General features: G+C 39.8%; 3 protein-coding genes across 8 annotated transcripts in view; 2 read left to right on the forward strand and 1 right to left on the reverse strand.

Annotated features, from left to right (window-relative positions):
* lipib (lipase, member Ib) overlaps positions 1-7305 on the forward strand; it is a 13852-nt gene extending 6547 nt beyond the window's left edge. For both annotated transcript variants that reach the window (XM_044176023.1, XM_044176021.1), the window contains exons 3-10: positions 1018-1126; positions 1628-1729; positions 2426-2515; positions 2606-2773; positions 4111-4200; positions 4621-4729; positions 5453-5626; positions 7170-7305. In XM_044176023.1, coding sequence (XP_044031958.1) covers positions 1018-1126; positions 1628-1729; positions 2426-2515; positions 2606-2773; positions 4111-4200; positions 4621-4729; positions 5453-5626; positions 7170-7254 — 927 coding nt within the window. In that variant the 3' untranslated portion in view covers positions 7255-7305. The remainder of the gene's footprint in view (positions 1-1017; positions 1127-1627; positions 1730-2425; positions 2516-2605; positions 2774-4110; positions 4201-4620; positions 4730-5452; positions 5627-7169) is intronic.
* LOC122866379 (hemicentin-2-like) overlaps positions 1-25860 on the forward strand; it is a 480239-nt gene that overhangs the window by 138665 nt on the left and 315714 nt on the right. The window lies entirely within an intron of this gene.
* Positions 3306-24702, reverse strand: zgc:112982 (uncharacterized protein LOC503771 homolog). Of its 5 annotated transcripts, XR_006375681.1 has the most exons (14): positions 24483-24698; positions 23330-23373; positions 22492-23160; positions 20690-21646; positions 16667-16836; positions 15696-15816; positions 15088-15160; positions 14833-14954; positions 13544-13649; positions 13334-13448; positions 7300-7518; positions 4662-4776; positions 4105-4192; positions 3306-3449 (listed from the first exon to the last, which is right to left on the reverse strand). XR_006375681.1 is itself a non-coding variant. In XM_044175996.1 (12 exons), exons 2-12 carry the CDS (start codon positions 23362-23364, stop codon positions 7493-7495), a joined length of 2361 nt encoding a protein of 786 aa, XP_044031931.1. In that variant the 5' UTR covers positions 23365-23373; positions 24483-24687; the 3' UTR covers positions 7478-7492. The 5 variants fall into 5 exon arrangements, 3 of the variants coding, with proteins under 3 accessions (XP_044031931.1, XP_044031930.1, XP_044031929.1); XR_006375682.1 differs by lacking the exon at positions 4662-4776; XM_044175996.1 differs by lacking the exons at positions 3306-3449; positions 4105-4192; positions 4662-4776 and having other exon boundaries at positions 7478-7518; positions 20690-21363; positions 21397-21646; positions 24483-24687.

A 25860-nucleotide genomic window follows, 5' to 3' on the forward strand; every position in this document is an offset into this window, starting at 1 on the left:
TTAGCCTCTTTTAGCTCCTGGTTTTGGTTTTTCAGCACATTCAGCAGCAGCAGCAGCAGGCAGCTGTTTTCAGCCACAAAACTACAGCAGCAAACAGCAGACAGACACAGTTAGAGACCAGCTGGTGAACATAGTGGAGCATTTAGCAGCTAAAGAGACAGATATTTCCCTCAGGAGCTGGTGGAGACCAAACCAGAGCTAAAAGGAGAGGGAATATTGGACTTACATTCATCAGGTGGACACCAACACGACTCCAATGGGATGATCATGTTGCTCTATGTCTGCTGGATGTGGAAATAATTTGTTACAAATTAAAACAACTTCATAAAGTGAAAATATGTTATTTTAGGTGTTTTTCAGGTTGTTGTGGAGCTCTTCTGCTCCCAAGTGGCCAAAAAAAAGCAATTAATGCTGCTTTAAAGAACGATATCATACAAACTAATACCTAAAACAAGCTTATATTATGTTTTTGTCAGAGTTTGACTACTTGACCTCTTGACTAAGAGCCTAAAGGGTTGTTTCATTTTAATTTTCCTATTGAGAAGCAGGAAGTTCTGAATTATAATTAAAAGTACAGTAACAGTTTGGAAGCTTGAAATTTTAGGGGATAAAAGTAGATAAAAAGTTCATGTCAGTGTTTCTCCCAGACAATATTTTCATCGCGGTAAGTGGCCCAGACCTTTACGTGATCAGTTAGGTTAGTAGAAGACAGCCTAAACAAAAGCTACAGTCAATAAATGCATGGTATTTTCATGAGTCTGAGTTCCCCCACAGTAACTCACCTTTCTGTAGATTGTACTTCCTAACATAAACGTCTTAAAGCTGTACCTTCCCTACACTGCCAGGACTCAAATTCTGACGGTGAAAGTACGGCTGTTAAAGTAGTAATAAAATACTCACAATATACAGAGGACAATGGTAGCTACGGTCCTGAACTCTCTATGTTTTCAGGACAAAGGACAAAATGTGTACCTTGAATGTAACGCTTTTGAAGTTTTGAATGTTGTGTGTCTGCAGGAGGAAGGAGCCTCTCTGAGCTCAGTTCACCTCATCGGCGTCAGTCTGGGAGCTCACCTGGCTGGATTTGTAGGAGCAAACCTGAAGGGAAAGATTGGACGTATCACAGGTAAAAAAAAAATTGATTAAAAAAAGAACATACAGGAAAATATGAATAAGTGGCAGAGCAAAAGAAAAGGGAAAAGTTCAGCGTATTGAGTTTGAAGGAGAAGAATTTTAGGACGTTAAGTTTAAGTTGACATGTTTAAAGTGACATTACAGAAGCGTAGACATTTAAATTAACTGATAAATGGTGAAAACTGAAAATTATGCAAACTACAGATAAGAGATGTTATTAAAATGTTTCTTGCAGACAGAAAATCAGCACAGAGTTAAACTTACCACTTTAAATGACAATCACAAACAACTCTGGTAACATGCAGATGGTTTTATTTTTAGTCATGTGAGCTTTTGGCATTATTGTTCATTTTTGGTGCTACACACAAGATAAACACAGCTTATAAAAACATACTTAATAGTGCAAAAAAAAAAAGTAGGAAAGCTGGGTCTGGTAACAAAGTTTAAGGTTTAAAAAAGCCTTAGTTGACCCTCCGTCCCCCTCCCCCTCCAGGCCTGGACCCAGCGGGGCCGATGTTCACCAGCGCCACACCAGAGGAGAGGCTGGACCCCTCGGACGCCATGTTTGTGGACGTACTTCACACCGACATGAACTGTGAGCATCTAAACTGCAACTACTGCTAATAACTAAACACAGAGGTTTGTGTTGGTGACATGAGCGCAGCAACAAACCTGGTGTCAGCTGACTGAACATGACGGACAACAGACTAAACACATTAGGAAAACATGTCTGTTTACTTCAGTGTCAATGTAGAGACTCAAAACAGGACTTAACAATTTTAGTTTCTTTTGTCGACTATTTGCTTGAAATTTTCTACATAAACACACCAGTAAATATGTAGACATGTATATATATAATCTTAGGGTTGATGATTTTCTTTTATTAGTGTGTTACAGAAAGATGTCTTTTTAATGACATACAAGACTGTGAAGGTTGTGAGGTTTACAATTCATTGTCCTGCACAATACCTGCATAATTATATTCCTGAGGTACTTTCCCCCGAGGGTTATACTTTCAAACGACAGTATATGGATGCCATCCCAAATAAGGGGAACAAACATTTTCTGGGCAGTATCAGAGGATTTAACAGCTGGATTAGAAGTAAGAGAAACTAAATAATCAGCATAAAATCAGCAGGTTCAGGACTAAATTTTGATTTCGCATAAGCCGTCAAAAATCCATATTTAAGTGACATTTTCAATATGTAAAATATATTATGATTCAACATGTGGCACTGGAAAGTATTACATGCAGTACTGAATCTGTATTTCCTGTGTTTTTTATGTGCAGCATTCGGACTGAGAGGAGCTCATGGTCATATTGACTTCTACGCCAACGGTGGAGCAGACCAACCAGGGTGTCCCAAAACCATCTTCGCAGGTGAACACACACATAAATAAGCAGAAAAACATGCTTTCACACACACTCATTAACACACACTCACTGCAGTATTGTCTTTTCCTCCAACAGGTAAATCTTATTTTGTGTGCGACCACCAGCGCTCGGTGTTTCTGTTCTTGTGCGCTCTGAACCGAACCTGCAGCCTCACGGGTTACCCCTGCTCGTCCTACAGCGACTTCCTGGAAGGGCGGTGTCTGCAGTGTGAGGCCTTTAAACCTGCACCCTGTCCTTTGCTTGGTAGGTGGTGAAATGTTTGCAGGGCCTTTATCAGCCTGTAGTGGTGACCAGTTAGAACTGCGACAAGAATAAAAGAATATTTCTCCTCCTACATACTACATTTCTCATCAAAACTCCCTAATTAGTCGCATTAAGGAAATACTCTGCTGTGAGAAAACAGGATGTGTCTGTACTGCAGACACTTGTGTTATTAATCAAATTTCAATTTCAATTCAATTTTAGGGCTGTTTAGGTCATTTATAGGTCATGTAAACCCCTACAGGTGTTTTCAGTTTTGCCGATTAGACCTCTGCTCAGTTTGACTTATGTGAGGTCATTGGACTGCATGCACTAATAACAATGGGTGAGCCCAAAAACTCCATTTCTATTTGGCATAAAACTGCACATGATGCTTATGCCCACTTAAATCGACAGATCTGTGTAGCAAATGAACAAAACACCACGTGTACCATCGTAAACAATACAGACTAATAGACTCAAACTGTGAGATGCGGAAGGAGAGAAGTGAGGCAAAGTCAGGGAGACGTTAATCAACATACTTGAGAAGAGGTTTAATCAGTCCAAATAAGTGGTACACTTGTAATTTGTGCAGGGCTTTTAAAACCCCTTTATCACCAAGGAAATGTACAACAGTTTTATTGAGCCAGAATAAAATGACACACAGAAACTCAGCTTCCTGTAAGCAAGAAAAGTGAAAAGCTGTGGTTAAAAAACAGAAAAGGAAGTCACACATCAGTATCGGTCAGAGTCTGAGAGAGTCTGACCCGACTCAGTTGTATGAAAACATGCAAAATGTGTCCTAACCCCACGTGCATGGTGTCCTTTTTTCAGCAGAAACTCAGCAATAAGTCTGAGTGATCATTTTGTCAATTTAACAAAGTATAAAGCTGCCACGAACCCAAAATACAAGAAAAATGACACAGCAGCCTATACAAATGTACAAATAATTACTGATAATTACTCCAAATATTACTATAGAACAGTTCAGTATTGAAAACAACACTGTTTCACTGTTGATACACATAAATACATCCGAAAAATGTAAGAAATAAAACTACAATGTAACTCATTTGTGTGCCTTTTTCATTGAAAGTCTATGTATGCCTATAAATCACTGAAAATATTAATAATTCTAAGTTTGAAAACTTTTTATGGTCTACAGACAGATTTTTTCTCTGTTTGTCTCTACATGATATATAAATAAAGTTATGTTGCTATAGATATAGAACATGCTCGCAGATGACTAGACAGACTCCATTAAGCAGTAGCGGAGTTTGAGCTCTTAGCGTGACTGATGGAGGTCTTACATCTGATCACCTGTGTGGCCTCACCTGCAGGTTATGATGTCAGCCAGTGGAGGGAGACTCTGCTGCAGCTCGGACAGACCAAAGTCTTCTTCAGCACCACGGCCACGCTGCCCTACAGGAGTGAGTCAAACACACTCTCACATAACGTCTCACCAGAATCTCAGAAAACATCATTCACATTGCAGATTTACTGGTATTGCGGTTGCTGTAACCTGCACGCACACAAATCTGCGTCATAAAGTCGTGTGTTTTGTGTTTGCCATCAGCTGTCGAAGCTGAAACACTTGCTGTGACATTACTGATGGAGTGAAACATGACAGAAAGTTTAAACCCATCGATTGCAGTGCAGTAGCAGTTTACAGTTAAAGGATAAGTTCACAATTAAAACAAGAGTGTGGGGCCTCATTGAGCGATGAAACAGGTTTTACTTGCTGTAATGATTCACTATCTTCAAACAAGAGAAAATAAAGTATATCACTGCACTAGTACAGTTTTCAGCATGAGCAGACCATAACGCTGTCTGTGTCCTGTGTGCGGCAGAGCTGAGCTACAGAGTGGACATGGTGACTTGGAACCAGTACCTCCGCTGGGGCGTCGTCTACATCCGGCTGCACGGTGGCAGAAACTTCACAGAGGCCCGAATAGACCAGTAAGTCTGTCAGGAAAACGCCGGTTTCCCCTGTCAGAACATGCAGCCTGCAGAGGTTCACATCACACAGACATCTGGCTTTTAGACAAAATATATTATACTATATTTTTCTTATTGTCGACAAATCCCATGAAAAACTCAAAACCATCAATGTGTTAGTCCGTCTCTCAATACTGTCTCACTTCCTGTCTGTGGCTCGCAGCGCCGAGCCCATTGGTTCCTACTAAAAATCTTTAAATTATAAAAAAAATATTTAGTTTCATGTTTAAAAAGGCTCAGTAATTTCCTCAAACAGCTGCTCGCTGTAGTTTTTTCTCAGACAAACAGGAGGAAATGGTGCATTTATTGGGACTATTTTCAGCAGCGGATGAATCCACATGTGGTGCTGTAGTGAGTGTTTGGGGCAGCAGGACGGTGTGTGTGGGACTGAGTCAGAATAAACTCCAGTGTGTGTGTTCATGGTGATGAAGGAACATGTCACCCAGTGCGACAGAGCGGCTCGCTGATGTGTTTTAATAGTTTCTGGACAACAATGGAGGAAGAAGATCCATCAGGCTGTGATACACAGACAACACCTGTTAGCAGATACATTCACCGCTGGTTTGGGTCTTTTTCTTTTATTTGTTGACAATAAGAACACTTTGGCTACCAGTTTGGGGATTTGCAGTGGTATCCCTGAGCCTGCTGCTGAAGTACTTAAACTCTGCTCCTCTTTGCTCCCAGTAAGCTACTCCGGTTCGAGCAGTACACCTCCACACGGCTGCTGGCCCAGTTCGATGAGGATCTCCAGCAAGTCCAGAAGATCTCTATACGCATCAACACCGGCAACGTGATCGGCCCTCGTTACAAAATCAGACTCCTGCGAATACGCTTCACACCGCTGGACCGTCCTGAGAGGTCAGTCCTGAAGCCATACTGATGTTCATTACTGGAGCCGGCTTACATTTCTACACATTTAGCTGATTTTGATGCTGTTTTTGTTTTACAAGTACAAATACAGTTTACAGCCAAATGTTTTAGCAAAGATTTAATACTTGTTTTTTGTTTTCTTGGTAGTTCACAAAGCAGCTTTACCCTCAAAAATGTGATATTTTCCCCATGCCCTTGCAATGCATTGTGGGAAAATTGTTGCTATCAAAAGCAGAATTGTGAAAAATTTAAATTTAGTCTGTAGACTGTTTTGAGTGTGCTTGATTTTGTCACTTTTCCACTGTGAACCCACTACATACTCAAAACCAGTGGTGGAAGTAGCAATACCACAATGTGGAAATACTCTGTTACAAGTAAAAGTCCTGCATTCAAAATTGTAGTTAAGTACACAAGTGTTAGCATCAAAATATACTTAAAGTACCAAAAGTAAAAGAACCCATTTCAGAAAGCGTTAATTTTAACACGGAGTTAATTTTAATGACTTTCTATACTGCTGGGTAGTTTGTAAATTTCCCCCACGGGATCAATAAAGTTTGATCTTATCTTAATCTATAACAATATGTAATAATAGTTAATTTATATTTTGTATTAATAATGTGAATCTCCAAGTAACTGTAGTGGAGTAAAAAGTACAATATTTGCCTCCGAAATGTAGTGGAGTAGAAGTATAAAGTAGCTGAAAAGTATTTTACTAAGTAAGGTAAGTTACTCTCGGACATAGCTAGTCTCTTGTGACCTTTGACCTATATAAACCGCCAATAAGTGAGTTTCTATTTCACTGTAATTCTGGTTTTGCCCTTAAATTTTCCAAGAAATCACGTGTTCAACACAAATCTGGATCTGCTTCTTCCACTTCTTTGAATATATATATATATATATATATATATATATATATATGAGTAACTAAAATATTTATACCCAAGATACTACTGAGCATAAAACAGCTCTGGTAAAAAAAGCTAGTAAATAGACCTTGAGTTACATTTTGTACTGTATGCTATATTTGGTTTGATTGTTTTAATTTATACACATGCCAAATTATTTTATATTACTTTGTATAACCTTTTTTAATTAATCAATAGTTTGCTGAAATGTGTGGCTGAATAAGTCTGTAAAGGTGTTAAACAGAGAAAAACAAAAAGCTTGTTCAACTCAACCAACAAGATTATTTTTCCAGATCTGCTATATAGAAAACTGTACATGTATGTAGAGAAAGGTATGGATTATTTTCATTTTCGGTTAATCTGCCAGTTATTTTCTGGACTAATCGTTTGATCTATAGTCTAAAAATACTGAATAATATGGCCAAAAGTCTGAAACCCAAAGATATTCAGTTTGCTGTCACGTAAGAGACAGAAAAGCCTCACAACTGAGAGGCTGAAACGAAGAAATGTTTTGGCATTTTTGCTTGAAAAATGACTTAAAACAAGTCAGTTATAAAAATAGTTGCTGATTAATTCTCTGTCAATCGAAGAATCAACTAATCGCGGTCGATTTTCCTTCCTGTCAGGCCTGTAATGTGCCGTTTTGACATCATCATGGAGGAGAACATGGAGGTGGCGTTTCGACCTTTACCCTGCAACTCTCGCCTCTGACTCGCGACCGGACACACTTCTTCTTCTATGGAAACACTAACTCACCCGAACCCGGACGTCTGGGTGCTACAGGGTCTCCCGGCCCCGGGTGGACCTCCAGGGGCCCCACAGGAGGAGCTGCAGCCCTGGTCCTGGTTTTTGGAAAGTCAACATGTTGTTACGTATGATTGGAGCCACGTCTCTGCTGGTACTTGTGATGTTTCGAGTGACTCATGTTAAGCTGTGAGATCGGGGAAACTCAGCAACAAGATCTGTAACGAGATTCTGGGGAAAGAAGAGATTCACGTCACAGTGAGATCAGTTCTTTTGATGTTCAATATCTCTGGCTGCATTTTCACTCTAAAAACCCCTTTATCTGTAACTGCAGTGAAACTGTCTTGTCTACAAATCTGTCACTCGATGTTCAGCACAGTGATACATGAAGCTACTTCTAAAAAGGAGTGACTCTGGTTGTCCTGCAAAAAAACACTGGCTTTTAGCTTCTATTAAGAGTCTGATTTCAAGGATACAATTTCATTGATCACAGGCAGTGGTGGAAGAAGTATTCGGATCCTTTACTTTAGTAAAAGTACTAATACCACACTGTGGAAATACTCCACTACAAGTAAAAGTCCTGCATTCAAAACCTTACTGAAGTAAAAGTATGCATGAGCTAAATTTAACTTAACAAAACTAGAAGTCGTCCCTGTGCAGTAAAACGCTCCTGTCAGTGTTTTATTATATCCGATGTTTCTGGATTCATATTCCTGCTGCATTAATGTGTGTGTTGCATTTTACTGCTGCAGATGTTTAAGGTTGAGCTCATTTTAACTACTTTATATACTGTTGGGCAGTTTAATCTGCAGCAATGCATCATGGTCTATAAGATCATCATCAAACAGCCTGTTTTCAGCTCTGTGACGATGCGTTTTCCAGCTGATCCGAGGGCGGGTTAAAGAGTTTATTCAGCTTCAGAAGGAGGAGAGTTTTCTCAGCACATAAAGGAAACACTTCATCCTTCAGTTCATCACAAACAGATACGTAAAACCACGTATCTGTTTGTGATGAACTGAAGCATGAAGTGTTTCCTTCATCCACTGGACAGGAAGGGGATGAACAACTGTAATCTGTAAAGTAACTAAAGCTGTCGGACAAATGTAGCGGAGTAAAAAGTACAATGTTTGCCTCTGAGATGTAGTGGAGTAGAAGTATAAAGTTGTATAAAATAAAAATACTCTAGTAAAGTAAAAGTACCTCAACAGAATGTATTGAGGTAGATAAGACAGACAGGCATCCACCAAAGTAGATTTAACGTGTCACACGTGTCCCTGCCGTTAACTACTATATCACCGCCGTCCAATGAAAGCCATGTGGTGACTTTGAATTTTTCAGGTACACTGAAGGATGAAGTTTTACTTGATGGGTCTCTGTAGGCTAAATAAACTCTTTGATCAGCTGAAAAATGCATCGTCACAAACGACAACAGGTGGGTTTTTTTGGTACATGATATAAGATGTTTTTTCCCACAGGACAGCAGTGATATACAGAACCAACACAATGGATTTTGTACTCTTATTTTCTATTGTCAGATTTAAATGTTGGATGTGTAGCAGAGCCAGAATTTCAAATGGGAGCTTACTTAACTGTTTACTGAAAAACCAAAGAATCATAAAATTTGGATTTGTGATGGACAAGTAAGTTTGTTTTATTGAATAGAAACGTTCGGCAGGCACCTCTAGGCAGAGCAATTATTTAAAAATAATAAAGTATTATCATTGCTGCCCTGCGAGGTTGAAACTTTTAAACCATTAATATGCTGGATTCAGGCTTTGTCGGCTATTAATTTACCTTTTCTCCTCCTGAAAGAACATTTTCTTATCTGTGACCAGATTTTCATCTTCAAGAGATTTACAGCATTTCAAAACCGTTCCCGCTTATTTTTTTGGTGAATTCCCACCCATTCCTAAAAAAAACTGCCCATTACAATAAATTCTTAACTGACGGGAAGAACTGGGTCATGTACACTTCTGTGTGCGTTTACCTGAAAACCAACTACACAATGTGAAAATGTATTTAAATAAGCTCTCGTTCTTGAAGTTTGGGGCATTCGCCCTACAAAAAGAGATGTGAAACCTTTACATTTCCTTCCTTTGATCAGTTACAGTACAGTTACAAAGAGGACTAAAAACGCAGCTTCCTGTCTCTGTGCCTTGTACCAGCAGAGTGAAGTTTCTGCCAGTATAAATGTCTTTAAAGTACTGCAAGTACTGCGACTCCAGGCTGAGAGCTGCTACCTCAACAGTGACGCTGCTATGACGTTTGTCCACATACATAACCAGTCACAAGCTGTTGTAGTACAGTAGTTTTGTGTGATGTTGTAAATTGTGAGTTTTATTCTGAAAAGGTAGCTAAGGAAGTGTTTGTAGCTTGTGAATTTGGGGGCGTTGGTAACTTAAGAAGACCCACCAACAAACAGGTTTTTACTTTAATCAATATTTTAGGGACTTGAGTGTCAGTAATTCATCATGCTGTGACTGTTGACACAACTGAGCAGCCAATACTAAGTTTTCCTCTGATGTATAACTCGTGTAAAATGTGTTGAAAACCTAAACTGTTAAGTGTTGTCTTTTTTATTATGTATTTTCACCAGTGGTCGGAAATAAATATTCAAATCAAAAATCATTTGACATAAGCAGATTTATTTTTTGGAGGTGATCGGTGTGAACTGAACTCTGTGCAGATGTTTTCGGCTTTCTACAGCCGGAAAACAGGATTTAACTACGAGCCTCGAGGACGAAACTTTTCTGGAGTTGTTTGTAAGGTGACGTCAGCTCCATATTTTCACACAAACAGATGGGTTACTGTTTTTATTAACGCTAGCACATTGGTTTTATTATTATTGTTTTTATCTTATATTATTGTTGGGTATTTTATTCCATTTTATTTTTGTATTATTGTAATGTTTTAATCCTGGTTCAACCATGTAAAGCACTTCGTAACTTTGATTTGAAAAGTGCTGTATAAATAACGTTTATTACCATTATTATTATTATTATTATTATATCCTGATATTATGTGGCTGAAATTCCATACTTTAGTCATTTAGCTCATTTAGTTTTTATCAAACAGACTCCATACAGCTTTCTATTGTTCATACTGATTAGAAAACATCAGATGTGTCTCATGTAACAGGGCAAAAATCTAAGCTGTAGTGTGAACGCGGCCACAGAAATAAACTGTCCTAAGAAAAGCTGCGACTGGCTGCTCCGAAAAGTCACTTTTAATTGTGAAATTTAAACTGAAACAATACACCCAGATATCTGCATCAGCTTCAGTTAAGAACCACAGTGACCCTTAAAACGTCTCTCTGTTGTACAATCAAGTGTTCGTGGATCAGAATTAGGTGACATGTCACAGTCAGGAAAGCACAGGTGGAAATAATACTATTTCAGGGGTCCTGGTCCTGGTAACTACACAATAATCTATACATTTTATTAAGAAGTGACCAGGTCAGTAAGCTTTATGGATTTAAACCCAGATTCACTCCCAATAAGCAAAGATGTTGACACAATTGACACTCAGACAAATTCAAAAAGACATATTTTATTTGTTCAGAAACACTGTCACGTGTTGCCAGTAGGAAGGCCAGGTTAACGTAATAATGAACTGTACAGACTTGATAAAACTGAAACAGCAGGAATCTGGATAACATAACATCTATGTTCTTTAACAACAGAATGTATGATTGTACAATCACGACCATTTAAAGTCCCGTAACTTCACACGAGCGTAGCGAATTTTAATAACTTAAACATCTCTGCTTCGGCGAGATCTCCAACGATGCAGCTGTAGACGTTCAAACCAACATTGTCCGGCAACAGTTTTATTTTAAAAAATTTAAAATGTTGTTTTAAATCAAGACTACACTACATCTACATGAGACCAAGAGAAAGTGTGAAATTATAGACATTAATAGCAGAAAGACACAAATTCACAAAGATGGAAGGACAAAAACAGGAGTGGATGTAAGTTACAGAATGTGAACCACGTCCGCCCTCGCTGGTAAACACCAACAGAGCAGAGACTTGCTCACAGTTTGATAGAACATTGTGCTGTTGATCGAAATCAACACGGGCACAATTCGTCCAGAGACAAGGACAGAATACTTGCTTTTAATTGGCTGGTTTTTACAAGCAGTTAAAAAAAAAAAGTCATCAACAAACCAGCAGCATCCAAACAGAATACCTTTCCAGTGTCCGATCACCAGTTAGGACCTACGAGTGGTAAAGACAGAGATAAAGAGCGGAGGTCAGAGAAGTCTGGGTCATGGCCAACAGGTGTGGAAAGACATCAACAATAAAAGAGGATTTGACATGTGAATGGAGAGATAGGAGACGAGAAGATGGGATTGCACCAGCTCAGGCATGATTAGAAGCGCGAGGGCGGAAAAACACTCCCGAAAACACTAACGTGTCAGTGGATCAATAGTCGAAGGGAATATTCCACCTTAAAGACTCAACGTGAAGCAGCGAAGGGAACACAGCAGGCCTGTTACACAACGGGAGCAAACAAACAGAGTTCGCCACAGAATAAATCTGACTAAGTGTGTCACACTGAGCCTGAGATAGTAGCTCCACGCAGGGGGCGGGACTGAGCCGCCAGACGATCAATAGTTTGGGCTGTGGCTGCCAAGATGGCGGGAACAGGGACAGGTAGGGGAAAAAACATGATTTCTGACAGATTTCTGCTGAGGAGCTTTAAATTATAAACAGACTGGGTATGGCTAGGGCGATAATTTAAGTATTGTTTATTATTGCTCTATAAATAAAGTTTTATTATTATTATTTATCAAAGGCTGGCTTTAGAAAAACTCTCCCACTATGGACCTTTTTTATAGACACAGTCAACTATGATTAATATTTTTCGTCTATTATTAGGCAAACAGCACTTAAATCCCTGTGTAATTAACTGTACCCATGTCTGTGTTGTACATTTGAGTTTTACAGTTAAATTTAAAAATGGTAAAAGTAAAAAATATTTACATTATTGTTTATCGACTGTCAGCGGCATCATTCAGCAACGATACGATCTTATGCTATCGTTCTGTTGCCCAAATTGATGATTAGGACCAAGCTGTAACTAAAAACTATACATATAATTAATCAAAAATTAAAGAGCTAATTTTACACCCTTTCCTTGCAATGTAACTGGTCGCAGTACAGAACACACACCATCTTTTTTGTATTTCACATTTTGTCCTGAACGTGCGTAGTGTCAAATGTGTAGGTCAACTTTTCTTTAAACCTGCAAAAACATGTTGATATGTTGAATTTGTTAGCAAACAGTTGCTTATTTACACATCCAGCAGTTACGGAGCAACATGATCCTTGATTAGGAGTCGTGTTTGTATCACCTGATGTCAGTCCAGTCTTCTCTCTGTTAGCTCTCTGTTAGCTCTCTGTTTGGTCTCTGTTTGGTCTCTGTTTGGTCTCTGTTTGGTCTCTGTTTGGTCTCTGTTAGCTCTCTGTTAGCTCTCTGTTAGCTCTCTGTTAGCTCTCTGTTTGCTCTCTGTTAGCTCTCTGTTAGGTCTCTGTTTGGTCTATGTTTGGTCTCTGTTAGCTCTCTGTTAGCTCTCTGTTTGGTCTCTGTTAGCTCTCTGTTAGCTCTCTGTTAGCTCTGTGTTTGGTCTGTGTTAGCTCTGTGTTAGCTCTCTGTTAGCTCTCTGTTAGCTCTGTGTTAGCTCTGTGTTAGCTCTGTGTTTGGTCTTCAGCAGCTCCTGAGGGGAATATCTGGCTCTTTAGCTGCTAAATGCTCCAATATGTTCACCAGCTGGTCTCTAACTGTGTCAGTCAGCTGTTTGCTGCTGAGCAAGTAGTGTACAGTGGGTTTTTAAAGCTTTTTGTTTTTGAAAACGACGCTATGAGAGCTGTGAGAGGGAACCAGAACAGTAAAGTTGCAGCCGGACGGATAAAAAAAGAGCTGAAACTCATTATAAAGCCGAGGGCAGCTGCAGATTCAGGCTCGATCATCGCTACGAGCGACACCTTTCGCGCTGTCTTCACGTTTCTGTTGTATTAGTTTCGCAGGGGTGTTCAGTTACCTGCAGGGTTGTTGTGGATGTTCTGTCGCTTCATTGGTCCAAGCCGGTTGCCGAAGCGATTGCTCCTGCGTTGGGCGCCGGTGTTCGGCCTGTAGGAAGCTTCTCTCCTTGGTCCCTAAAGGAGGAGAGAAAGAGTCACTTTGACCTCTACATGTCATCTCCATAAGATCACATGACTGAAAGGTCACTGGTCAACGCTTTAACGCTCACCATGTTGCCTTCTCGCCTCCTGCTTTGCTGCTCTGGCCAGTTGGAGAATTCTTCGTCCTCCATCTGAGCCAGTTCGTCCTTGTCACTGTACTCTATATCCGGTGGGCTGACAGAAACACCAACACAATTTGCAGAACATTGGAGTTAGTAAATGCTAAGAGAATAACCTGTATACTTTACTTCCTAACAGCACTTCTCCACCATGTGCCAAGTTCAAACACTGTTTTTTTAGGCAACTTTTCATGTCACTTAATCTGCTGCAGCTGCCTTTATCTGATTATTTCAGTTTTAGTCAGAAAGGGAGAGGTTATCAATTAATTCAGTTGGCTTAGTGTTTGGTGGGACAACGGTTTTACAGACTTTTGAATCTCACTGACTTGTAGCTGTATACTGCAAACACAAACACATATCAGACACAAACCTAACAAGGCTCTGATACGTTGATGATAACAAAAACAGAGCTATGTCAAACGTCTTGTACGTAAACATGTACTGTAATAGACATTCTTCTGTCATATGTCAAACACACTGGGACATTTTCAGGAAAAGCTTCACTTGAGGATCATAATAAAAAGGAGAGTAGAATATATCAGGTGACACTTTCTGTCCTCCTCTGGGACTGAATCACACTGTGACAGCATCACAGGACAGGGGTCAAACACTTAAATTACTATGCGCTGTATGGGAAACAAATTAAAGCACATTTGATTCTCGTCTAATTTTTTTCTATTCATACTAAGAAAACTTGTGCAATCACACGCTTTATCTAATTACACATATTCTGTCATTTGAAAAGTGCATTTATCATGCTTTACTGTACCGTGTGGCTTGTCTTCAGATGGTTCAAAATCCTGCAGACCGTCTTTTAACCGAGAAAGTTCAGGGATCACAGTACTCCAGTGTTTGGAATTAAATATAAAATGTTTGTATATCTCTGATTTGTTGTGCCCATATAGTAACTTCAACGTCTGGATGTTTCCAGAGTTCTGCTTAAAATTAATCCAGACTTACTCTCTTTGCTCCAAAACCTTTTAATAGTTTAACTCTTATAGATATAAAAGATCAACATATTCTCTCGGTTTCCCTCACTGATGTTTTTGGTCTTTTATTTTATATTTTTCAGTTTAATTCTATTTTGTTGCTCGTGTGTTTGTTACTGTCCTGTCTGTTCAATTTTATAAAGTGATTGATTAATTGATATTTTGTGCTAAATGCAAGAGGGGTTTTTCTTTAACGGTAAGTCTTGTAAATAATGACAAAAGGAAGCACAAAAAGGAGTGTAATCTCACCTGACTGAGCCAAGGGGGCGCTGTGACATAATGTTCCCTGATATTGTGACTTTAACCCCCTCCAGCCTCTCCTGTCTCCTCCTCTCCAGGTCGTGCCTCAGGTCCCCCGGGCCTCGCACCGGCTGTCATCACATCATCAAAGAGATCAATTTTTTTTGATGGAGATGGAAATGTATCAATAATATAACAACTGCTATCAACTCTCGTGATTTCAGGATGTCAAGATGGTTTTAGAGAAAGTTGTTGTTTATTTACCTGCAAGGGTGCCAGTCTGGAGAACAGAGGCTCGTCGTCATCAAGCAGCGAGTTCATATTTAAGCTGAAACCTCTGCGGAAGAGGAAAGCCAGAAAATGGTTTATTTTGCCAAATTCACATTTTTGTTTTTCACAACACTACTCCAATGATAATCATGATCTCTATTTATACAGCACCTTTCAAAACAAAGCTGCAAAGACTAAAACATTTCAAAAACTGTAACAACAGAGTAAATAATGCAGTTAGAAGTACAAAAAATACAGTATGATAAAACAAAATAAAATTAACATAACAAATAAGACATATTACAACTGTAGAAATAAAAACTAGGAGTAGCATTGCTAAAAGAGGCTCTGACTCCGTCTAAGTCACTGCTGCCCACTTTGTAGTTCATATTGTTATAAACCTTAATTTACTTTTGTTTAAGAAAACTTCAACATCAGATCTTCGGCTTCGTCTGGACAGGATTATGATTCCAGGATGTGTTTTAATAGAATTTGTTACATAGCAGGTGGGTTTCAATTAAATAGATCATGCACTACTACTGGTACCACTTTGATCACCAAAAACAACTAACAATATGCCCGTCTATCACCACGCGACGTACCGGGTTGAACTGAACCTCTCATCCAACGTTAGCTCCTCCATCTCGTCGTCAGAACAGCCGCCTTTTTGGGGAGCTGAGAAACGCTCATTCAGGGTGACCCCATCATCTCTGAAATACTGCTCTGTAAACGCAGACAAGAAACACTTCAAGAACTGTCAAATATTTGTGGTTTAATGGTGGACAATATGACAATGTCACATTCCCCTTATATTGATTATATATGCTACAAGAATAACGTTTCACTTTATGGTCTGTGTGTGCGCTGGTATCCAAACCTGCAGTTTCTCTTCACATAGTTTACAAAACAGCACAAATTTAACTCTGTAATTCGGTGACCTCTTGCTAGGGGCATTGTACACATTGTGAGACAGCCCATTAGATATACTCTGCCGATTTGAATGCCAAATCCTAAGTTTTCAAACTTCCACTGCTGCAGGAAACAGCTGCTCTTGACCGACATTTTAAGATTTCTCAGAACTTCCTTCTGAGGCCCAGAAGGGTTTAGTGTATGAGCTGGTGCTGCTCTCGAAGCTGAAGCTGGGCGACTGTGCGATGTTACTCGGATGTAAACTTTGGCACAACTCCATAAACAATGAATAAGGCGTTGATTTTTTGACTGGTACAATTTTTGTGAGAGGTCTTGAATCCGAATGGTGATTAAATTTTGTGCCCGTTTGCAGTACTGACATTTTGACTTTACTTTTTCTGACAGATTAACTTTAACACCAATATTTGTCCACTTACATCCTGTTTGTGTGCATAACTATATACTTATATGCATCTACTTAAATGTATCGCACCTCAAATCACCTTTATCACGCCTAGGTTTTTTCAAAACAAGTGGACACTCATAAAATAACTATATCTGTCCTCTTTTGTGTTTAATGTTTTAAATTTTTGGTTTGAACAGTCTCTGCAAATAAGCTACAAATTAAGCATCGGGATTTAGCATGTGTGGATGCTGTGCTGACCTTTGACATGGTGCACCAGTGTGATGATTTCCTGGGCAAAAGTCCCAGTGTGCACGGCGGTCTCCCGGTACGTCCCAGAGTGCTCCAGCATGGGCAGGAAGTCCAGACGCTGGCGACCCACGTTGACCAGGTCTAAAGAGAGCTGCCTGTCTGAGGAGTAGCACAGCGAGCTGCAGAGGAGAAAAGGAAGAATGAAACCAGCCAAGAGGTAAAACTGATTCCCCTCAACATGAACTCTTACCTCGTAATTTTCATTTACCAGTTTATATATCCTCACATTACAGTAAATTAGCACTGCCGTTCATGTTTAGTTTCAACAGGAGGAAGACACTGTAAAGCCTTAGTGAAGTTAAGTGTAGTTTTTGATTATTTGCAGTATTACGAGAAGGCTGACAGAGTAATGCTGCCTAACTCGCTCTGTGTATTGTGGAAATGTGAACATTAGGATGGGCTGACAATGAATGATTCACTCCTTTGAAAGCTTCAGTCTCTGTCAGTTTTAGAAGCCACTAATTACGGAGGGCGGTGGAAAAATAGCTTAAAGTCAGAATATGACTTTAAGCTATTTTGCCGACAGAATATGAATGTACTCGGTGTAAGCATTTATTTGTATATTTTAGTCAAGTAACTTTTTGTTCTCATCACATCTGAGTAAAAAAAAGAAACATCTTTACCTTACCCAACAAACTTACCTTTCATGAGTTCCACAACTGACAATGTTTACAATAACTACACCATATACGTTGACTAAAAAAGGGGGATGTTCACCCTTGAAAGCGCACAGAATCATGCAAAGTCATAATCTTTTTATGGATATTTAGAAAAGGCTGGAACCTGGAGACCAAGATACCCCCTCTTTTTAAGAGACAGGTGAGTTAAAGGTTGGGTGAAAGTTCACACTTCTTTTCTTGTTTGATCCATTAAATCTTCAATTTGGCACCATTACTTTGGTTCTCAGTTCATCAGATAGTTCAGCCACTGCATTAGGTGGACGCACACGCCGGTCAAATACTGCTGACATTTTCATACGTCACTTTGATCAGTGACGGCTCTTTGTTCAAACTCGCCCTTCAGTTTCTCCAGGATTTGACTGATCCTCCTTTAGCTTTTGTAGCCACTTCGCTTTGATTTCTTTCTTTTTTTTTTTTTAAAGCAAAATCTAGGATATTGCTGTTTGTGATGTCAATTTCTCCTTTTAACAGCACTGATGACACTTTAATTGGTCCATTAGCAGGATGGATAATTACATTCATGACTTTAATATCCCTTTTTTCAGTTTGATGTGAATATTGACAGCTTTGATTTCTCCTTTCAACAGCACTGATGTTTAAGTTCCTGGCTTGAATTTGTCCGTTTTTTCAGACTGAAGACATTTACATTTTATGGCTCCAATTTCTTGTGTAAACAGCACCGATGACGCTTCAACTTTCTTCATTTTTCAGCATCAATTATGTTTATGTTCATGGCTTTGATTTTCTGCTTTTTACAGCACTGATGATGCTGCAATTTCTCCTTTATCAACACTGATATTTATGTTCAAGGCTTCATTTTCTCCTTTTAACAGCATCGATATTTATCCTCATGGCTTTGATTTCTCATTTTGAGGGCACTGAAAAGGCTGCAATTTCTCCATTTATCATCACTGATGATAATGTTCACAGCTTTAATTTCTCCATTTTGGTGATGTTTATGTTCTTGGCTTCAGTTTCTTCTTTAAACAGCGTGTATGAATTTATGTTCATGTTGTGAAACTGAAATCAGTTGGGTCTGGGTGTGGCTGTCAGGTTTGTCTTCTTTACCAGCTACTTTGATAAGTAACTGAGATTCACAGGTCCTATTCTTGGATATAATCAGCTGTAGGTGATTTTTCCCTCATTCATCAGTCCCTGTGGCCACCTGAACAAAAACAAGACTCCTTAGTTGTTCATGTGTGTCTGAACTGATGTTTGCACGTCTCATTCATTCACATAGTGGACATGCTTTGAATCCTCTTCCCAAAATAAGCCATAATGCCATTCCCCAAACATGTTTCAGTATTTGCCTTAATTGGCAGTAGTTGATCTTCTAAAAGCCACAGGCGCAAACACTCCCTGCTCATCCAAACAGGATGGGAAATCGCGCCAGAACATTTGACCATGCATGGTGTGTTTTGTCTCCACTTAGTACATAACTGAACAGCGTATGCAGGTTTGTTTTATTTCCAGAAATTAGATTTGGCAACAGCTCCTGTCAAGCTCAAAGATGCTCTCATCTTCCTGTCAAAAATCTTGATTTATGCCGTTAAAATATTCCAAACATTTCCCCCTTCATCGCAGAGTACTCGGGTTATTTTCTGCTTGTGATTCTTTCCTTTAAAAGAGTGATGATCCCTCTTTTTGGTGTTTTGAAGACAAAGCAAGTGATAATGCTTTGTAACAAGGTAAGAGATGTTGCTTAATAGCCAGAAGCTTGCATATCTTTAAATCTTTGTTTTCACCACCAACACTGTTTGACTTCCCTCCTGAAACAAGGGCAGTGAGCAGACATTTCCTCCCTCAGTTTATCTTTCCGGATCCAGCTCATAACTGAAGTTTCTTCATATGAGTTAGAGAATCATAAATGCCGACTGTGGAAATCAACTCAACCAGAGGCAACATGTGTAGCATCAATCAGGAGGTGGTTAAGCACAAAACGTGCATTATAGAGATCGTCCCATTTATGGGGAGCTTTGTAGAATGATGATGTTCATCTGTGGACACAAGTCCTTCTGATGGCAGTCAAATGATGATAGTTTTCCATTTTCAGTCAAACTTTTCTTGAGGTCTACGACATACCAAGACAACTTATCAATGCCTGGTTCAGGTCCTTTCAATATGCTCTTTGTGATGTTTCTGGCTTCAGAGAAGTCCACGGTGACTGTAATGGTCCATTTCGGCAGTCTTCACTCGTCTGTGTGATTTTAAAATCTTGCTTCTTCTGTGACCCTTGTGAAACACAGACACATTGGATGTTCAGTGGTGAACATGTTACATCTGCTGCTTTGGGGTGTATATCTGCTGGCCTTGGATTGAGTCCTGCTGGAACCACCTCTCACGTGTCGTCTTGTACATGTGCTTCTCAACTTGCTGATGAAAAAAGTACTCATTATGATGCTTTTCTGCCAGCCGTAATTCAGGTTGTCCAGTGTTCCCTTTATTCAATTTAATATGTCCCATCGGTTTTCAATGATTATTATTTTGTCAGGTTTTCAACAGAGCAATGTGAGGAGAAGTCCAACTGCGGCTTCAATCAGTCGTCTGCTCTTGGAGATGTTCTCCTGTATCTTGCTTTGTGACTGAATACCAGATCCTTCCATTTCATCAGTACACAGGCTCAAAGGTAATGTGAGAGTTGTTGACTCGATAAAAATCCAGTTAATTCTTTCAGACAACTTTCCAGCTGGTGAGTGTCTCCTCTTCTTTGCGTAGAGTGAGATGCAACTGAAATGATCATTTTTATAAAAGGAATGATTTGCAAGTGATGCCAGCTTGTTTATAACATGGTCACTTACCCAAAAGACACCAACAGGGCTCTACAGTAATGCATATTTCAACTGGGGTTTGATTTCTTCAGGAGGTAGGAGCATTTCCTGGGCTTCTACAGTAAAAGTTTCACGTGTCTCTTCCTGGTGTCAATCCACAAGTTTTCAACGTGAGGGCGACTTCACCGTCGGATGAAAATGTATTTTTACTTGCAGAAACTTCTGTGAGGCATCCTGATCGTATGATGTAACAGCAAATATAATCGGGTAGATGCTTGCACCAGCAGTGCGTTCCAGTATCCATGAGGGAACACGTTTTAAGCAGAGGTGCAAACTGCAATAAAATCCAGTTAAATGAAAATGTATGTTGTATCCTGTGATTATCAGTTGTGTCGTTTTCAACAAGCCTCCGGTCTCTACGTGACCATCTTTCCTCTTCCTGCCACAGCTTTTCATGAGCTTAGAAAGAGAAGTGTGAACTTTCACCTCTCACCCTTGATAATTTGATTTAAAAAATACTCTACCTGTTTTGGTTTACGGGGCGGCTCATGTCCACTTTGATGGTTAGCGTTTCCTCCGTTACAACGGTCATGTTATTGTTTTTCTGATCGTTCCATCCGCGCACCCTCTGACGGGGCATTTTAGGGTCCAAGTCAACCCTCGGTAGGTGTCGGTCCAGACTTCCAGGCCTGTCACGTTTCCACTGTTGAAGTCTGTCTTTTTCTGCCCAGTCAGGCTCCCCTTCGATGGGATTCTCGTAACTATCTTCCCTGAAGGGTCGGTACCCCGGCCTTTGCTCTTCATGAGGAAGATCTTGGTATCCCTGGGAGGACTGCTGTAAGCGCAGTTGATTCCTAGGCGGTCCAGTTCTTCCACCTTGGCTGCGACTGGCCTGCCCTCTCGCTGGCCGAGGACCGCCCCTCCCCCTGTGGTTCACGGGACCATCTCGATTACCATATCTTACGGGATTTGGTCTATCTTGTGGTGTAGGGCTCCTCCTTGCTTCATGATAGTTGGAGTCTCGCCAATTATCTTGACAATGGCGTTCTCTTGCATCTTCCCGATCATCCAACCTGCTGTCTGACGTCTTGAAACGCTCCTGAGAGGAGCCCATTGACGTCTTGAAACGCTCCTGAGAGGAGCCCATTGACGTCTTGAAACGCTCCTGAGAGGAGCCCATTGACGTCTTGAAACGCTCCTGAGAGGAGCCCATTGACGTCTTGAAACGCTCCTGAGAGGAGCCCATTGGACGTGGACTCCTCTGTCGTTCAAAGTCAGAGTCAAGATCTCCGCGGTCGCCCAATTGTTCCCACCGCGATGGTTCTCTGCTGTCTGTGATGCCATGATCATGTTCAATGATGAGTGGTCCCGAGTGCCGAATGTCTCCATGGGGGAGGCTCCCCTGAGTGTCTCCTCCAAACCCATCTCTGGGTGTGTCCATTGAGTAACGCTGTTGCCATAAGTCCTCCTCATTTCTGTACCTGTGACAGCATAAGAGGAAGTGACATGGTTCAACAATTATTCATAGAACTGTCAAATCTTCACATCTGGTTTTAAATTTACACTTGAAATTAGCTTTGGACGTATCTCGGTGTATATAAAATGTCTGCTTTATCTATTACCACTCTAACATGAATTTTAAAAACTACTTTTGCCATCAAAATTGCCGAGGGCTCCAGCTATCAATTATTTTAGCAATCGAGTATTCTGCCAATTATTCTATCGATTAATCGGATAAGAAATACTTTTGCTTTATTAAAGAGCAACAGTAAATATGCAAAAGAGAAAATAAGACAGGTCTCTTTAAAATGAACAACTAATTGGTTTCCTTTTTAGAAAATTCTACATTTTTATTGCTTAAATTGCATACAATATTATGTCAAAACTAAACCCATTTAGTGCATTTAAGTGCCATATTACATTCTGGGTTTTAAAGAAAAGAAATTCTGAAATGCAAAAACAAACCTTTTGCTTTAAAAAAAGAGAAGTCCACAGTGACTGTAATGGCTATAATTTGAATCTGTGATTTTTTAGTGATCGAGTTACCTGAGAAATCGTTTCAGCCCTAAAACTGTCATCTGCATTAACAGTAAGAGTATGTTCAATGTAAGACATGCAGATATTTTTAAGCATCGGAAGAAGTTGCAAAGCAAGAAAACGTTAAGCCATGCAATATTCGTTAGACTAGTATTTTGCGTTAAATGAAAATAAGGCATGATGAAAAACAGTGAGGAATTTTGCTTTACGGAAAAAGAGAAAGATGAGAATCTTCTGCATTCCTTGTTTCCCTGCGACAGTGCTGCAAAGCATTTTGCTTTAAATTTACCCAAGGTGACTGGCGTCATCCATTTCTCTTCTTTGCCTTTTGACGAGGGGGTTCCTCTGTTGATGTGAATCCTCCCTTTGTCTGTCTCTATTGGGACCCTGTATGTTCCTCCTTCCTCTTTCCCTACCTGCTCCCCCTCTTTGGTCATCTGACCTCGCACTGGGACTGAGGTCTCTGAACCTCCCTCGACCTCTGCCCTGCTCCTCTCTCCTCCAGCCCGTCCCCGGCTCTCTCTGTTGAGAATCTGAGCGAGACCTCGGTGTCCCCGGCAATCTTTCCCTCATCAGCCTCGGAGGTGAGTGGGGCGACCTCCCCCTGATTTCAAAACTCTGGAAGTGTTGTCTAAACCCTCCTCTGCGTCTATCTCCGTCTCCTCCTCCATCACGCCGTGGGGAAAGCCTCCGGTCATCATATCCAATCACATCATGATTTGGTGATGGCCTCCTGCGGTAAAACTCCTCCTGGTTTGGATGACGTTGATGCCCAGACTGACGGTCATCTGGAAAAGGAGGGGATCTCCTCTGGTCTTCTGGGTACATGTCTTCCCTGAAGTAGTCCCAGTGTTCTTCAGGAGCTTCTCTGGAGCGGTGTCTCCTCTCCAACGGATTCCCGTCAAGTTCTGCAAGGACTTTGTATGGATCGAAGTCGGGTTCCTCCCATGGGAACCTCCTGAAAAAGTAAAAACCCATGTCACCACTTGTAATACAGGAATAAATAAATTAGAATTAACACTGTAATCTAAGTGGATGACTGCAAATAACCATTTCTGAGTTTTAAAATGCACAGATCTTGTGGGACACATGTATGAAAGTGAAATAATGGCAATGCATTTATTTACCTGTAACGTGGTGATCGGGACCGTGGTCTTGACATTTTGTCAACCTTTAAGGAAAGGAGAGGTTTTTGGTTCAAGATTAATAATGAAGGCAAAACAACAACACACCACAGAACAGACAGTTATTACTAAACTACTTTATCTAATCAAGTGACATTTTACAAAATATGACAATTAATTAAGACTCTCAAGACTCTCCCAAGGGTCACCTCTAGTGGTGTGGAGTTTTAAAAGTTAAAATTCAACCTAAAATTCACGTGTTATTTCTATAATAGAAGTACACCTGTTTTAATAAGTGAATCTGAACAATCCTCAAAGCTTGAAACTGAACAGCAGAGCAACAGACTGCAGTATCAGCTAGGAGACTATGATGATTTAACTGGGATACCAGGATACTTTGATTCACAATTAGGATGTGTCTCTAATATTTTGTCTTTATCCTCGTTAAAATAAATGGATATAAAGTAGGGCTGAGTGAATAGTAAATATTCAAGTTTAATAACTTTCTGCAGGATCATGATATGACCTTATTTGATTGTTCTGAAAGTCGTTTCAATTGTGTTTCTGAGCTAGCTTTAATCAGAAACTAACCAAATCAGGAATTTAGGTTTTTGTTAGACATTTTTGAAGTTTGGTCTCAGTAACAGTGGAAACCAGTTCAATGGTTTGCATAAATTTCATAATATCTACTTATAACAGAAGATATCCTAACATTGTGATAACTATTTCAACCATGTTGCTCAGCTCAGCGATTGCTAGCTCTGATTTAGTTGTCCTAGGCCGCGGTAATAATCTATTTTATAGCCTATGGTAAAAAATTAAAATACAACCAACGATGATTTATCAACCTCCTTTCCAATGACATTTAAAATATAACGTCACATTTTAGTTTCGTATACAAACACTTGCTCCTTAACTTAGCCATAGCTCTGCTGATGTCTTTAGCAAGCTAACTTTAGCTAAATCCATGCGCTCTACTGAGTTTAGGGGAGATGTCTTTCCTGAATATTAGGACATCATGAAATAGCCCATACTTGATATTATGTTATATACCCAAAAACTTCCAAACAAAATCAAGCTGGCCAAGCGAGTGATCTAATATTTGGCTGGCTAACGCTAAAGCTAATTAGCATCTAACGTTACGCAGCTGTCTTACCTTCGTCCACGACGCGCGCCAGGCTACCGCGGCTAACGTTAGCTAAAGCGAGGATAACCACACCAAAAGACCACAATATAGCCGTTTGTAATTTTAGAATAAAATCCTATTTATTACCAGATGTAACCAAAAGCTAGCTAAATGTGTTGTTTTTATCTGCAAGAAAATGGCTGTGTTGACGTTAACTCCGGTGTGATCCGCAAACCACCAAAGAAGAACGAGCTCAGCACTTCCGCTGCGGTCTTTTCAGAATAAAACTATTGGTCGTACAAATCCACAGTTCAACAAACACAAACACATGTGAAACTGTTATATAAATAAACAATTTATATATAAATCAAATACTCATATATTCAGCGATTGTTTTCCTGTTATAACTGTTCAGATTCAATACACATTTACAGTGCCCAAATTATTCTGAAAAAGGACTATACTATTAGTACTCAATACTAAAGGTTTTCACTGAATTTAGGGCCAGATTAAAGTGTTTTTGGTGGGGCCCCAGGGCACCTGCTGGGCCCCCATTAACCCCCATTTCTCCCACTCTCTGTGGAATGGGTACAGTCTTCTATACTGGAACCTTACCTGGGCCCAGATTTGCCGTGTGGTAGTTTGATTGATTAGCACAAAACTATTAGCTAACTAATTAAGGTCTTAAAAGTAGATTCTCTTCAAGACCAGAGCCTCAAGATCAGATAATAAAGCAGGATCATTATCATGTCAGCCCTGCCTGGGTTATACTTGTTTTGCAACTCTTACTAGCACTTAAATGTGCATGCCCTGTCCTGTTTAAGTACAGCAGACCTTGCCAGTGCAGCGTGATGTACTGTACAGTAGTTTGTAGTAGTTTACGTTTATTTGCCAACAGATAAAAGATCCTATGTGTATGTAAGACCAGATGAAAAGTTGAGAATGATAGAAAAATAAACTTAAAGCTCATAATTTTGACGTAGTAAGTAAAATGTTTGGTTTATGTCATGATTCTGACTTACCAATGTTTTTTTACTAGTATTTTTATCGTCATTCCTAACATTTCTTTTCCTGGCAGAAACTGTTATATGTACCCTGGGTCACGTTTATGATTACTGATGTTGCGTTCTATTATGACCTTTGGCTCAAACATTAACAACAGTGTAACTCCTCTAAATTAAACTTCACAGACCTTTTTAAAAGTCCTAATACAGTATTATCATTTTGCGACCAATAATTACTACCTTAAATTAAATGCCCGAAATATGCATATTGTCAGATTTCTGTTGGTGTTGAACAGGTAAACAGGAAGTTGTGTTCTGTTCCTAATAACATTTGTATATATATGTATGTATATTTAATACATGATCTGATAGCTTCAGAGCAATACAGCTGTGTAGGAATCTCA

Source organism: Siniperca chuatsi, linkage group LG19 (genome assembly GCF_020085105.1).
Source record: "Siniperca chuatsi isolate FFG_IHB_CAS linkage group LG19, ASM2008510v1, whole genome shotgun sequence".
NCBI classification, from domain to species: domain Eukaryota; kingdom Metazoa; phylum Chordata; class Actinopteri; order Centrarchiformes; family Sinipercidae; genus Siniperca; species Siniperca chuatsi.

Bases quoted from the DNA above. Each gene is read 5' to 3' on its own strand.
- zgc:112982 (XM_044175995.1), bottom strand. From the start codon at position 23,364: ATGTCAAGACCACGGTCCCGATCACCACGTTACAG. The intron at 15,817-16,666 runs GTCAGCACAGCA...CTGCGTTTACAG, and splicing joins ACTGGTGCACCATGTCAAAG to AGCAGTATTTCAGAGATGAT. The intron at 15,161-15,695 runs GTACGTCGCGTG...CCTCTTCCGCAG, and splicing joins GAGAGGTTCAGTTCAACCCG to AGGTTTCAGCTTAAATATGA.